Here is a 15,097-nt window from a genome sequence, read left to right as displayed (position 1 = left end):
TCGAGACCCGTCTCCCTGCTCTCTCAGAGAAATACAACCCTGTCTCAGTGTGACGTGCTGTCACAGTACAATGCATGCAAGGCGAGCAGAAAGCAGACTTCCGTCCATTCCTATCCTCCAGAGGGTCTGAATAATAAGAGTCAGAGTGTGGGGAGGTGCAGCTGCCTGCCCCTCTCAATTCAATTCTACCTGCATCAGAGGTGTGGGGAGATGCAGCTGCCTGCACCTCTCACTTCAAATCTACCTGCATCAGAGTGTGGGGAGATGCAGCTGCCTGCAGCTTTCACTTCAATTCTACCTGAAGCATGCGATTCAGAACAGGCAGAGACTGTGAATAAACCCAGAAACTCCTACAGTCACAAGTATAGGTCACCAAAAGTAAGGCCACGGGTGGTCTCAGTAAGGATCTATCCTTCTTGAACTTGTCTGAATAAATAAATTAAAAGAGCAATGTATGGACTAGAATAACACAAGCAAAAAGCAAAATAAAGTATTTATTAAAAACCACTCCAGCTATTACACTATGTGAGATTGTAATGTCCTGCTTGCTCAAAACTGAAGACAGATATCAGCCAAGCATTTTGTAGGTCATGGTGATCTAAATTCACAGCGTGTGGACAAACGTCTATGCAAAGTCTAACCAGTGGACAAGTGGCTCTGAATATCAAGCCTTCATTAGGCCAACCAATAACAGGCCAAAACAAGAAGCAGCAAGAGGATGAATGCCTGATCACTTAATGATTGTAAATCTAGAGTGGAATCAGTTAACAGGGATTGAAACACACGCAGCCCTGCACTCAGACCTGGGTTTCAGAACTTACTATACTTTTTACTATATTACTGAAATGACAGTGCCAGTAAGTTTGAACAATCAGGCACCTGGTCAATCTGATCACATCACAAATAAGTAACACCGAGTCAGGTTTATGAACAGGTGTTGCTCAACTAGCTATAAAGGAGGAACAATGTATTTAACATCTAACTCCTGGCTCCTGATCATTAAACATACTTGCAGCAATTGAAGCTAGTGTGAGTTTCAAGCCCCAAGGTAAACCCAGACTAGGCGATCTTCTATAGAAAGACCGGATTTTACAACAATTCAGTCAGTGAGGGGGAGATACTGTGCAAACTTTTATAAGTCAACAGTAAACAAGACGATAGTATACAGGTGTCTCCACTGTATTCAAGTCACAGGGGATATACCCCAGCAGGGGACAGTAAAGAGCGGGAGATGTTCCATACAGGTGCCTAGGAGCAGTCAGTTCTGCAGTCACTGGTATTAAGGGCCCTGTTAAAACCCACTTCCAGGCTTCATGAGAAAAGCAGCTTTACATTTTTGGTAACTTCAATGGTTCACTCCACTCTCTTATTATTGACACAGCTAACTTTTTAAGTTAATATCTTCTGTAGTAAGCATGCTGTTTGTTTTGCAATTCACTGCTTTTCTTTTTTGAAAACGACTGTCAATCAGTTACCCGCTCCCCAGCTTTCTGAATATCTTCACCCAGCTCCAGTACAGTGCGTAGCAGGACACCCAGTGATCACTGAACTCTACAGATCAAAGTGGGGTTTACATTTACAATCGACTCAATCAAAAAGGGCACAAGACTGCAGAGTAAACAGAATAGGAATTGCTAACTTTACATTCCTGGATTCCACCTCCACTGTCTCACCCTGAGACCAAAAGTACAAAGTCTCCCTGTAGGGCTGTTACCAAACAACCCAGTAGAAGGGAGCTCACACTTGGGGGAGCTGCAGGGTAGTTTTGACATGATGAAGTAGAAGTGAAGGGTTTGGCCGGAAATGTGAAGAGCTACATTGGTTTCAACTGAATGCAGGGGTGGGGGTTGAGACATGCTATTCAGCCATTATGGCCTCACAGAACAAACACAAAGTCTCCTGCATGGTATATTCCCAGCTGAACATCATCCCGTTACAGCATGCAAGTTTACTCGGTAAGCAGTAGAGTGAAGCGCAGGCTATTTTAACTATTTACAACACTTTTGACAGTTGATTAGACTCAACACCCCTGCTTTAGCAATCACATACACACACGCTCATAAATAGAAACACATTTTTTCCTGTTTGATACAGGTGTTTACTATTTACTCTCAGGAGACCACAGTCATGCAGAGGAAGTGTCAGAAATTCAGAACCCTAAATAAAATCTAAATTCTGCATCTTGAAAAATATTAAAATACTGCCTGCTTAGAAAAGTGTGCAAATTTTTATTTTTTTTCCTCCAAAAAACAAAACTAAAAAAAGGCCTGTGCAAAACAAAAGTTAATTTCAGCCTCTGCCTCCTTCAGTATAACATGAACAGTTACATAGGATTGTTTTGTTCTCATGTGGACTGATAGAAGAAATGAGGACTGTGGGATTCCATGCCCACTGCTTTGAAATTAATCCAGTTTACATGATGAATGAATCTACTCTACAGGCCCTTTCAAAACCTTGCCAGTCATTAACCAACCAGAAGGCATCGTTCACAACGGCACTACAGCATATCCACACATCACTTGCAAGAGGAGATGTTTGAAACAGCAGCATAATTCAGGGGCAAAAAGGACTTGAGACACTTTATATAACTGAAATAGTCCATTTGTTACAGTAACTGTCCTTCAGAAGATGTACATACTACCAGATTTAACGACCTAAGTGCAACAGAACCCAACTATACATGTATCCCTGCCACCAGTAAAGAGGACGGCTCTGTGGAAATAAACAGTTACTCTGTGTAAAAACCACTTGATGTAACATACAGTCGATAAATACCCTGATGCCAGGTTACTCTCAGACAGAGACGGTCCGTAGAGCCGGTCCAGGCCTCTGGAAGACAGCACTGCATGATTAAAGTGTAGTAGATTACCGGATAGCTGACTAAATGTTGCCATCCAGCCCTTTATCCCTAAATACCTTATGGAAGGGCAGTTTAAGCAAAGAACAAACTATAGGTGCAGAACTAGCATCTAGAAAACACATATCCGTTCACCAGTGCAGCCACACACCGCTGGGCACAGAAAACGGCAGAGGAGTAGCGGACAATACATACCGTTTTCAGTCTCTTCACAGCATCTTCACAGATATGCATTCCTCGGGACTCGTCCACTTCCACATGGCCCAGGTACTGAGAAGAGGAGAGAAAAATAGATCAATAAAAAACAGCACACTGCAAGCGCATGTAGATGTTGTTCAGATCAGGGGTGAAATTCTCAACAAAAAAGTGCAGGTACAAAAAATTGAGACAATTTGAGTGCCAGTGATTAAATACTTTTAAAATGTATACATATCGGTACACAATACATTTATAAATACAAAATAAGCCTTAAATAACTGATCAATTATAGCCAATTCACCATAAACAAAGAAACTGAAAATACTGAAAGCATTGTACCCTCTGCTTGTACCACTCTGTCATGTTGTAATATAACACTAAGTTAAACTTAAATGACAAGCACTAAGAAATATTATGCTATGCAGTAACTGCTGTAGAGAGGGAGTTTCGTTTCATGATATCCTAAAAAAAAAAAAAAAAGGGATGATGATATAAAAAAGGTATAAAAAAAAAACAGTGCTATGAAAAAAATTATACAAAAATAAGTCAAACAATGCACAATAGGGGCTAAAACACCCCTCAAATGTTTTATGTAACAGGCACTAGTACGACTAAATGATGTATCAAAATAACTCCCGCTACGTTTCCCTCGTTTAACCCACCGGACCATGCAGTATCACAGCTAAAACCATCCTTGGTGCCAGCCGTCTCACCACTAGCCCACAATGCCTCAGCAATACTATGCTTTTCCTGTTTTAAAATGTGGACACTCCCTTATACCTCATGGAGGTAGGATCCACTTCTCTATTTCTCATTCTGGACTGTAAAGTCACTAATAAAGCTAAAGTTTGATTACTTGTAGCCTCCTTCCTTTGTGCTCATTTTACATTAGGATTTATGCAGCAGTTTAAATAAGAAATCGATTATGGATTTGTCATAATTAAAAGTTTTTCAAATGTCAAAATGTGTCCCCTGTACCTTTAAACCACATTAAAATGTATTTATGTACAGTACACTAGGGTTGTGACCATATCAATCATAGTAACAATACAGAATTAAAATGCCGTTGACTTTTTTTTAAACAGGAAAGGAAATTAATTGTTCAGCAGTGCAATATCGTAAGAAAAGGTCAAGACACGATTACTATGAATGGAAAGACAACGAATGAAGTATAAATGCAAGGAAATGGACACTTCCTAACAAAAAAGGTCACTTATAATGTTTACGACACACTGATGTCTTTTTCAGGTTAGAAAATTAATGGCAAGAAGTATGGAGACAGCATTCTCTACTTGATCAGGAAGTGTATGATTGTACTCTGAGCCGAAATCGCTCGGAAATAGTTCGGTGTTTTTTTTTTTTTTTTTTTTTTTTTTTAAAGGGACAAAAACATGTCACTCTTTTGTAACAGCTGTCCTTTTCTGAAAGCAAGGTCTTGAAGGCTATTTAAAGGCTGACCCCTTGACAATGTCTGCTTTGTTTTCTATGAAGTGGGGAAGCTGGAATTTCAAGTCGGATATAACTCCCCTTTGTAAAACTGATCTTGCAGATTTTAAAATGACAGTAACAAATGCTTTAAGTTTCCCAACAGCAATCAGCGTCTTCAATAGGACTTCAGAAGAGCTGGGGATCAAAATGCACCGACATTGAATGTATGGCTTTTCATTTAGTGTTGGGAGTTGCTTTTGTTGTAGCGTTCACTAGTTTCTTACATGTAAAATTAATATTTATATCTTAGCAAAAGCCCTTATCCAGAGCAACTTACAGTTGTTACAAAATTCACTTTGCAAAATATCACATTACAGACAAGAGCAGTTATGAAGTACAAAAGTCAGTAGTAAGAGCAAAATCAAATAAGAGAAAAATTCAGTAAGTAATTACATTTGAGAGCAATTTCAACTAATTTATAGTACAAATATTTGCTTAGAGTAAATTCCATTAAGAGCAAGTAGTACAATAAATGGATAAGGGCGATTTCAAATAAACAAAAAACGCGAATACGGTTACCTTAGTAAAATCAAGTAAAAGATACAGAAAATGTAATTATAATACAGCAGTGTGGAGCAGCTAAATGCAAGTACAAGTTCATGCAAGTACTGATACAATTGGGTGAAATATAGTCCAGAATAGTGGAGAGTTGTGAGGTTTATAGATGCTGTCTGCAGGTGTGTCTTGAGGAGGCACCACAGAGAATGGATTCCAGAACAATGAAATGAAATAACATTTCTGAGCTGTGAAAGCTTGTTTTCTGAGTACACTGTCACCAATTAAGTTCATTCTCCCTCTCTCATTAGATTGCTGAATCACCTGGCAATAAAGAGCCTGTCGAAGCATTCTTCGTTTCACAGTAACACACAGTAAATACAGTTTTACAGTTTGACTTTTTTTTTTGTTTTGTTTTGTTTTGCAGAGTTCTTTTATGTCTAAATCAGTTTTGTGTTGTTTTCCCTGCATCACAAGTCATGTCATAAAAATAAATATCTAAACCCGGCTATATCAAGTATATCAGGGACCACTATACATTCTAACCTAAATGATTATAGAAAGCAACCCTGCCTGAGAACAATGGCCATTTATCTCCACTGACCCTAACACATGCCCTCCTCACCATACCTCAGCACCCACGCCTCAGATTTATCTTGTTTGCTCACAAGGTCGGCTCCCTTCCTGTAGACAGTGGCTACTCATTTGATTTGCCCCATCTGCTAGGTCTGTTACAGCCCTCATTAATGAAAGAGGAGCGCTGCAACACACAACGAGAGTGAAGGATGTGGCACAACCTTCACTGCGGGTGGTGTTCAGGCAATGTTAAGCATCACTAGGAACCTAACTCTTCATCCATGTATTTATTTATTTTAAATTAGTTTCACATCACAGGGGTACAATTACCATGTAATTCTGTCACCAGGGAAAAATTAATGCGGATAGTACGTTTGGAATTACCCATTTCCTCCTGTGCTGCTGGGATGTTTATAAAAAGGAAAAACACCATTTAAGAGAAGGTAATGGAGCAAATTAGCTTGTTTTAAGTACTCTACTTCCTGTTTTTATCTGCAATGATTATCAGCTCTGAAGTATTTAAACCCAAGGTATCCAGGTCTCTTGGGCTTTCGCTGCCAGAATCAGGAATTTAAATCCCTGCAAGAAAAAAAAAAAAAAATCTGCTGTACAGTATGCTGGCTGTATGAGAAAGAGCTCAGGGCAGGGAGCAAGCTTCGCCATCTACATTCATGAGACAGTTAATATCTGCAACGTATGTAAACTAAATTAAGATGTATTATTTAGCCAAGTGTGCTATTGTACAGCACAATGCAGGGGTGGAAAGAAGACCCCTACTGCATAGCATATAGGTACAACAGTGTATAGGTAACAAGCTCTAGTGTGTATTAAACTCATAGTAAAACCAGGAATGGATCAAACCATGATGCAATGAGAGTCTAATTTCCATTCCCTGCAATGCAGCACTACATGACTAAAATGAAACATTTAATACCTAACTGTCGTTTTGCAGTACTACAAGCAGCCCAGGCACTTAATGCTGTATGCAGTTATTTACAATTACAGTCAGCACTCACATATCTGACCCTATAGGATTGACTTCAGTGAAGGTTAAACAAATGTGATGCATATCTGATTATTTCATCCGATTTGACGTGTATGTAGGTGAGCACTTTGTAACCTGCCCCCTACCACCCAAACAACCCCCTGCTCTGCACACACACACACACACACACACACACAACCTCACACGCATTTCGCACAGAAAGAAAAAACATGACTTGGGTTTGAGGAACTGTACAGGGAGATGTATATAGCAGTGCATAACTCTCTTTTCTTTGACACTTGCCATTTTATTTCTTTTTTTTTTTTCTTATGTCTGACCTATCACAACAGATGGTTCGTGTTGCTGGTAGATCGTTCGTGGAAGATTTGATTCAGCAGGGTCAAGGCAGGATATTTACAGCAATCTGTCTCGAATGTTTAACTATCTGAAGACGGTTCTCCTGTTAGTTTTGTTTTTCATCCAGAGGGGTCTTTCATTGATTCTTTTATTGAAAATGTGTTAGCGCACGAGTTGGGGAAATAACACAGCAATAAAAGACAAAACATCTGTCTGTTTTTTCAGGGAACATAAAAAAGATACAATGTTACAAAATACATTGCTGAAAGGACGGTGTTTTAAAATAAGTAGGCTTCCACGTAGATGTACTGTAGTTGGTTTTGTTGGACAGTTCAACAGAAGTAATATTTTAATTCAGAACGATATGATGATTCTGAAAATATCAGTTGCCAAAATAAAACACGCGGCCTGTAATACAGTACATACTTTTAAATCCAGTATGTATTGCACTAGCATTCTGTAAAAGTCCCCATTAATGACACAACAGCAAAATGAAATCAAAATGTTACCCATGCACATAACTGCATAAAACTTAAGGCAACGGGATTTAGCAAGAGATAAAACAAAAAAACAGTTTTCTAGAATTAAAGCTGTATCTATGGGCTTTGTATCAGAAAACTGGTGATGGAGTTGGAAATCGCTGTGACGGGTAACCCGGAATTCCGTTGTTACATGTACAGCTGTAGTAAAAAGTTGACATACACCACTGGAAATATATAATTTCTTGAAATTTCTCAAAAAAGAATTTTTGGAAAAATCTTTTGTATCGGAAGTTTTGCTTTTGAGAGGAGGAAAAAAGTTACAAGACATTATTTATTATTTCAGCAATTATTTGGGCAAAACTGAAAAGTATTCATACCCTTTGATGTTATGATAGTGTTATCTACAAGGGCAGGTGCTAGAAATGTCAATATGACAATGCAGAATCTAATTCTAGAAAAGTTTAGAAAATGCTGGATTGTAGGTGAACATTCTTACAGTATAAAAGGGTTAGGCATAGGATGATTGCAGTCATTACCAGTATGTCAATATGGGGAAAAAGTAAAGAGCTATTGAAGACCTTATACAGAAAATGATTTATTGTCATAAAGCTGGAGAAGGATACAAGAAGATTTTCAAGCATTTAAATATCCCAATTTCAACTTTTGTTTCTATTATCTAGTACAAGACTCATGGTACTGTCACAAGGCTCCCTCGGTTTGGAAGAAAAAAGGTTCTTTCACCAAAAACAAGTAGAAGAATTGTGAGGAAGGTTAATAACAATCCGAGATTGACTGCCAAAGACATTCAAAGTGAACTGGGTGCAAGTGGGACCGGAGTTTCCATTTCAACCATAGGTCGAGTATTACATGGTGAAGGTCTCAATGGTCGCAGGCCAAGGAAAAAGCCACTCTTAGGAAAACGTCATAAGGACAATCGTTTAAAGTTTGTAAAACGGCATCTGAATGATGGATAGGAGTTCTGGTGCAAGGTTTTGTGGAGTGATGAAACAAAAAAAAAAAAAAAAAAAAAGGAGATATTTGGTCACGCTGGTAGTTGTTACATTTGGAAAAAGTCTGGTGAGGAGTACAAAGAAAAGAACACCATATATACTGTCTCTCAAGCATGGAGGTGGTCATATCCTTCTATGGGGCTGTTTTTCCTCTACACCAAAGGAAATTTCGGCCAATATATGGTAAAATCATCTGAAACCCCCCCACTACAAAACTTGGTTTAAAGCACAACTGGACATTCCAACACGACAACAATCCAAAGCACACATCAAAATCTACTTCAGAATGGTAGAAGAAGAATAAAGTCAAGGTTGTGGAATGGCTGAGTCAGTCAAAGTCCCGATGTAAATCCGATTGAGAATCTTTGGTATGAGTTGAAGGCTGTGCACAAGAGAAGTCCTCAGAATTTGAATGAACTGGAACAATTTTACGTTTAAGAATGGTCACAAATCACTAAAGGATCATGCCAAAAGCTCATTGACAAATATCCTAATCATTTAAAAGAGGTTATTATTGCTAAAGGTGCCTCAACTAGCTATTCATTTCATTTTCCTTGTCAGGGTATGAATACTTTTGAATTAGCATTTTTGGAGTTTTGCAAAAAAATTGCCGAAAAAAATAATTGTAGACATCTAACTTTTTTTCTTCATCCACAAAAGCAAAACTTTTGTTATAGAAGATTTTTCCTATAATTATTTACAAATTTCCATTGGGGCGTGTAAACTGTTGACTACAACTGTATATAAAACGGGGATTGATTTTATTCTTAATACAAGGCTGGTTAAATGCGACTGCGATGTATCTGGGCAATGGATATCCGAGTGTGGACTGTAGATGAAAAAATAAAACATTGATACCTGGGAATACATACAGCAATTTCTATAGTATTACTGACATTGGTATAGTATCGGTTTTTTGTGTTTGGTGAAAGACACACAAAACCTCTACCAACCATGATAAATATAGTGCAAACTACGATGTATGAAATCTGTAACAGTCTGAAAATAAATAATATGCATTTTCTGGGATGCAGTTACACTTGTAGAAAGGGAGGTAGTCTCGGTCTCCCTGCAGCAACACATGTTTAACTGGCCAGCATACTGTAACACCTCTGTCACAGTGCACAGCAACAACAATACAGAACACAGACCCTCAGGGTCACCACAAGTTAATGAGTGCACTGATAGATCGGATAGAAACAGCATTAAAAAACAGCATTGTTTTTCACAGGCTACTGAAATATTATATTAGTAACAATGTAACAGGGATGGAAATAAGACTCCTATCCATTCCAGATTTTACTATGAGCTTGATTAGTCACAGCGTATAGATAACACCGTGTAACAATTTTTTATTTTTTTTTGTTCCTGGGTAGTAAGTGTTATTTCCTAATTGCTTATGCCTCAAAAGTATAGAAAATGGCTATTCCCCACAAACTTTGCTTTTGTGACCAGGACAGTGATATTTCAAAATATCACTATTTACAATGGGAAAACGGGCAGATGTGTGTCTTTTCGTTCACATAAAGTCAGAAAAAAAACAACATGTATTTACAGTATAATCGTAAATCTCGAAAAACTACTCACTTCTAAATCTTTTGTAGTCATTTTTGTATTACTTTAGTATAAATACATGTTAATTTGGATACATATGTTGTTTTTTTCTGACTTTATGTGAATGAAAAGACACACATTTGCCAGTTTTCCCATTGGAAATAGTAATATTTTGAAATATCACTGTCCTGGTCACAAAAGCAAAGTTTGTGGGGCCATTTTCTATACTTTTGAGGCATAAGCAATTAGTAAATAACACTTACTACCCAGGAACAAAAATTGTGTTACATAGTGTAACAGAGCTGGGACGAACATGGAATTTACATGTTCGAATATTTTCAAAGTCATTACAAATGTAACACTCTATTAAAAGTTGAAAATGTGTATTTCAGGTAAAAACAGTGCAAAATTAGACAATCCCCCCCCCCCCCCGCAGCCTCCTGTTTTTACCACACATATTTTCATAATGTAATAACATTGCGTTTAGTTTATAACTTCAAACAATTCAGATTAATGTGGAAAATTGTTACAAGCTCAGGTGTGTCTTAAACTCCTAATAAAACCAGGAATGGATCAAACTGAAATGCAATGCGAGTCTGATTTCCATCCCTGATGTGCACAAGCATTATACTTTAAGTGCACTTTACTTATCATAAAATAAGTGATTTAATTTTTTTTTTTCAGAACTGAATGGGAACAGTTTTATTGTTAGCTACAGTTCTGATATAATACTCAGATTTATGAATATTAAACTGAAGTTTTCAGAAAATTAAAAGCATTACAGTACTTTGTAACCATTAAATATTCAAATCATCATTATCACAAGGCAACAGGATGCAAGAGCCTACAAACTGTTAAATGATTTTGGCAATAAATTAGTCTCTTGGCAGATTATCTGGGGCAGTCACAGACATTCAACGAAAATAAAGTAGCATTCAGCCTCAGTCTGAGATTCATAGCTCCAATCAACAGCAATCACAGATTACTCAATCAAGAACAGATTCCATGCCTATTCCCTGAATTAATAAACATCAGCAAAATGTCATTAAAAAGGAAAGCGTTAACATAATTTCAATCAACTCGGCGCCTCATGCTTACTTCTCTCTCTAAATGTGGAATCTTTGATTGCCCCAGGAGAGCCCACAGAAATGTCATGTCTGATTTCCAAGGGTCTCCTGGAGACAGCACACAAGTGTACAGTGCTGCATGACAATACTGAGTAGCATTAACTGGAAAGAGTCTACTCACTGGTACAATTCTAAAATCACATTTGTTATTTTAACGCTGAAGCTCCAACAACAACAACAAAAAAAAAAAAGGTTCAATAAATATTTCAGTTCTGACACTCCAACAATGGTTTAATAGATGAGAAATTCAAAGCTTAGAAATTGTTATATGGATTACATACAAACATGCTTCCAGTTTTTCTAAAATTAGACTGAGCCGTACCTAAAATGATTTGCTTCAATGCTGACGCACACACTGTGCAGTTAGTTGCTATCCTGGGTAAACATCCACGATCTAACTTGACTAGGAACTAAAAGAATGTGCACAGAATAGGAAAGGCAATATTGTGAGTGTTGGCTCTTACATGGAAACCAGTAACCCACTGCATAGCAGTTTGATCCATTCCCGGTTTTACTATGAGTTTAATAAGACACACCTGACCTTGTTATGTACACACTGTGGCTAATCAAGCTTGCAATTAAACCTGGAATGGGAGAAAGTCTTATTTCCATCCCTGTAGTAGGTGGCAGTGGATAAACTCATACAAGCTTCCCATATAGGGATGTATGACCAACCTCAAAGTCTATGTCAGTCAACATTTCAAGAAGAATGCTGATTTCCCCATGCGGCTCACCTTCACTGCGAAGCTGCACTTCCTGCTGCGCACGCCCTCCTCATCAGTCTGCCACTGGTGCGGCCGGCTCGACTCCGGCACGTAGATATCTTTCTTCCGACGGAAACTCTGCCGTAGCTTGTTCATCGTGAAACACTGGCCTCTGCAGGGGAGAGGGGAACAAGACGTGAGAATATGCTAGAGATTCTCAGAGACCTCCGTCTCCACAGATACTGCCACAGAGACAGGAGTGTCAAATTAAAACACAAAAACTGTACAAAAAAAAAACAAAAAAAAAACACAAACAATATTGCTGCTTTCTTCTTGTCCAATGTCAATTGTGAAAGAGATACAGACACATATATCTATATTATTTGTGTTTGCTATCAGACTTGCTACACATACAAAGATCAATGCGCATCAATAGTACATCTATCTATTTAGATAGGATTACCCTGTATACGCACTGGACCACAGACCCACCCCTCACCAATGATAAAAAGTAGGTCCTCCTAACTGTCCCATGTACAAAGTCAGGAAAATGTATGTTTAATAACTACTGTTGTAAAATAATTCTGGGCATCTCAAGCCTGCCTATATTACTGAAACTCTTCAAGACAGTTTCTATATAAAACAGAGGGTCGCACAATAGCTAAGCAAATGAAAAAGCTAAATGGAGCTGAGATGCATTAACATGCTCTGCAATTTCACTGTTGAACAAGACGTTACAGAGCTTTAAGCCTGTGAGCTTAAACAGGTTCCAGTTACTACCTCATCTGTGTTTAGTACCTGTGGAGAAGGGATTGTGTTTCCTCTTTTAAAACAGTAGTAAATAAAAAAAAAAGAAAAAAAACACCACCACACACACACACACACACACACACACATTAGCAAGGGGGGGGGGAACACGACAGATTTAATAGAGCCTGCAGACACCATGAAAGGAGACTACTGTATCCAAAGCCATGGTCTCATCATTCTTAAATTCACAAACATAAAAATGTAAAAAGCAATACCCAAACCAATTGACAATCTGGCAGCACTTCTCCCCCGATGAGTTATTTATTCTGTATTTTCTTTATTTAGGTCACATCATGTCTTAATGCGCTTCAAGTATCAGTCATGTGGTTGCAAAAGAAAAAAAAAAAAAAAAAAGCATTTTCTCCCTCATCAGTGCAAATTCATCTGCCTCAGAAACAGTGCGTGTGTCGCAGTGCAGCACAGCAGTGATCACACTTACTGTATTGCGCTGCAAAGGCTAAAATAACATCTGTGTGTTTAGAAAACATTTGCTTTGTAAACCGATCCGTTCCATCCTGAGACAGCAAATCTGAAACAAACATGCCATCAAGATTATACTTCTCAGTGTGGTTTCAGGTCAGTCACCTCCAAATCAGTGTTGTAAACTCACTAGCCCTTCACTCAGTCCTGGCTTTCCAAACTATTGCTAATGAAGTGTACTGTTTAAATAATTCAGCAGCTAGGAGTTTGAGCCACCCCTGTTAAACATCCTTCCCTTATAGCTGCAGCAACTCCTGAGAGTTAATGTACAGACGCAGGGGAGACTTACTCACGTGATCACTTCAGAGCAGATTTACCAGAGACCCTACTGTTTAAACTCCTGGCAACAGCTGATTTCAAGAATATACCAAAACAGGGCAGTTCTGAAACCCAAAACTGGGTGCAGAGCTAGTGGAAGTTTCTAACCCTCAAAATCCTCTACACTTTCAAACCAAGAAGCGTGTGCAGGCATGGCTTTCTGTATTAAAGCCATAGGTTGGCATGTACAGCATTTGACATTAGTTATCATTGCCATTGTTATATGATTGTATTTCTATTGAGATTGCTGCCAGTGTCACAACCCTTTCCTGCCAGCAGTGTCAGGGACGTTACTTCCTGCTGAATTCTGTGGGTGTTTCCAGGTTTAACTCAATTGTGACTTTCAACAAGCTTCAAGCTCAACAAGTAAAGCAGAACCTCAAATGCTGGTAATTCTACCAATTAGCTACCGGCTTATCTACTGCAATTTTCTTCTTATAAATATTACACAGGTTAGAGGTGTGATCCTTCAGTCTTATATTACACAATTAATAAAATCACTGAAATATGCAACGCTTCAGTGATACTGGACATACATTTCAAACCTGTATTTGACAGACTGTATAGTCCACTACGCAAACACCTGGTTAGTTTTAGTAATATTTAATTGTATAAAATTAAAAGATGAGACCTGTTCAGGTGTCAATCACAGATTCTATCCAAAAAGGGGCTAGGGTTGAAATAATGTATCAATTGAAACTTCCTTACATGATAAATTAGTGCTAGGACAAATATCCGAACAAACAGAAATGACACAATTGATAGAAATGAGATATTCGTATCACAGCGCGTTTTGCCTTGCATATTCTGGCAAGGTGGTAAATCAGTGCACAGCAGTTTCTAAAACTGAAATATAGCCTGTGTGGGATTTCTATATTAAAAAAAAAAAAAAAAAAAAAAAAAAAAACACAAAAAAATATTAAAACAAAAAAAACACACAGATCAACACAGCCGCTCCTGGTCCTCTATTTACTCTGGTTGTCAAACATTTTAAAAGAGTTTAGATTAGCACACACACACGCTGCCAAACAGTCATCTCTACATAAATGTTCAGGTTCTACTTCAGATTTGGGAAGCAAGTCAAATCGGGGTCCGTCACTGTTTGCCATACAATACAGATCAGGAAAATCACTCCAGAATGACTCATGTTTTGCAACACTGGCTCAACTTGCAAAGGAAATGTCTCGTATTGTGATCATCGTTATGTTCCTCTTTTTCTTTCCTCTCATGTGGCAATCCTAGTTTTTGTTATGTGAAATGTAATACAAGCAAAATAAAACCGAGTAAATAGTGTTGTTGTTTTTCTTCCCAACCGCACAACGCTCCCTTTTCCACATTTATTTTATTCAAAGTGTTTAATGATGTTAATAAAAGTAATGTTATTACCTTATGAAAATGGGTCTATGGCTACTTTGTTTGTTGTGAAGACATGACAATGTCAGGGATTATGAAAAAACCCTGCAGTGTCTACTTCATGTACTGTTACATATAAAATGGCTCTGACAGTTTTTTGCAAACAAACTAATATTTAAATACCTGTCTGAATCGTGAACAGATATCTGAATACGAAATGCCATATTTGTCCCAGCACTATGATACATATTGTCATACAGAGACTGTGTGAAGAGACACATGACCAAAACTAATTTACAGTAT

The 15,097-nt window shown here is 38.1% G+C and overlaps 1 protein-coding gene across 5 annotated transcripts in view; it reads right to left on the bottom strand.

The window, feature by feature from the left end:
- Positions 1 to 15,097, bottom strand: part of numb (NUMB endocytic adaptor protein) — a 74,347-nt gene that overhangs the window by 13,444 nt on the left and 45,806 nt on the right. For all 5 annotated transcript variants that reach the window (XM_041264952.1, XM_041264953.1, XM_041264954.1 and 2 more), the window contains 2 exons: positions 11,864 to 12,005; positions 3,053 to 3,127 (listed from right to left, as the gene is read on the bottom strand). In XM_041264952.1, coding sequence (XP_041120886.1) covers positions 3,053 to 3,127; positions 11,864 to 11,989 — 201 coding nt within the window. In that variant the 5' untranslated portion in view covers positions 11,990 to 12,005. Of the gene's footprint in view, positions 1 to 3,052; positions 3,128 to 11,863; positions 12,006 to 15,097 lie in introns of those variants that run through there.

This window comes from Polyodon spathula, chromosome 12 (assembly GCF_017654505.1).
Source record: "Polyodon spathula isolate WHYD16114869_AA chromosome 12, ASM1765450v1, whole genome shotgun sequence".
Taxonomy (NCBI): Eukaryota; Metazoa; Chordata; class Actinopteri; order Acipenseriformes; family Polyodontidae; genus Polyodon; species Polyodon spathula.
The sequence above is the reverse complement of the archived record's forward strand: the minus strand, read 5'-3'. Positions and strand labels throughout refer to the sequence as shown.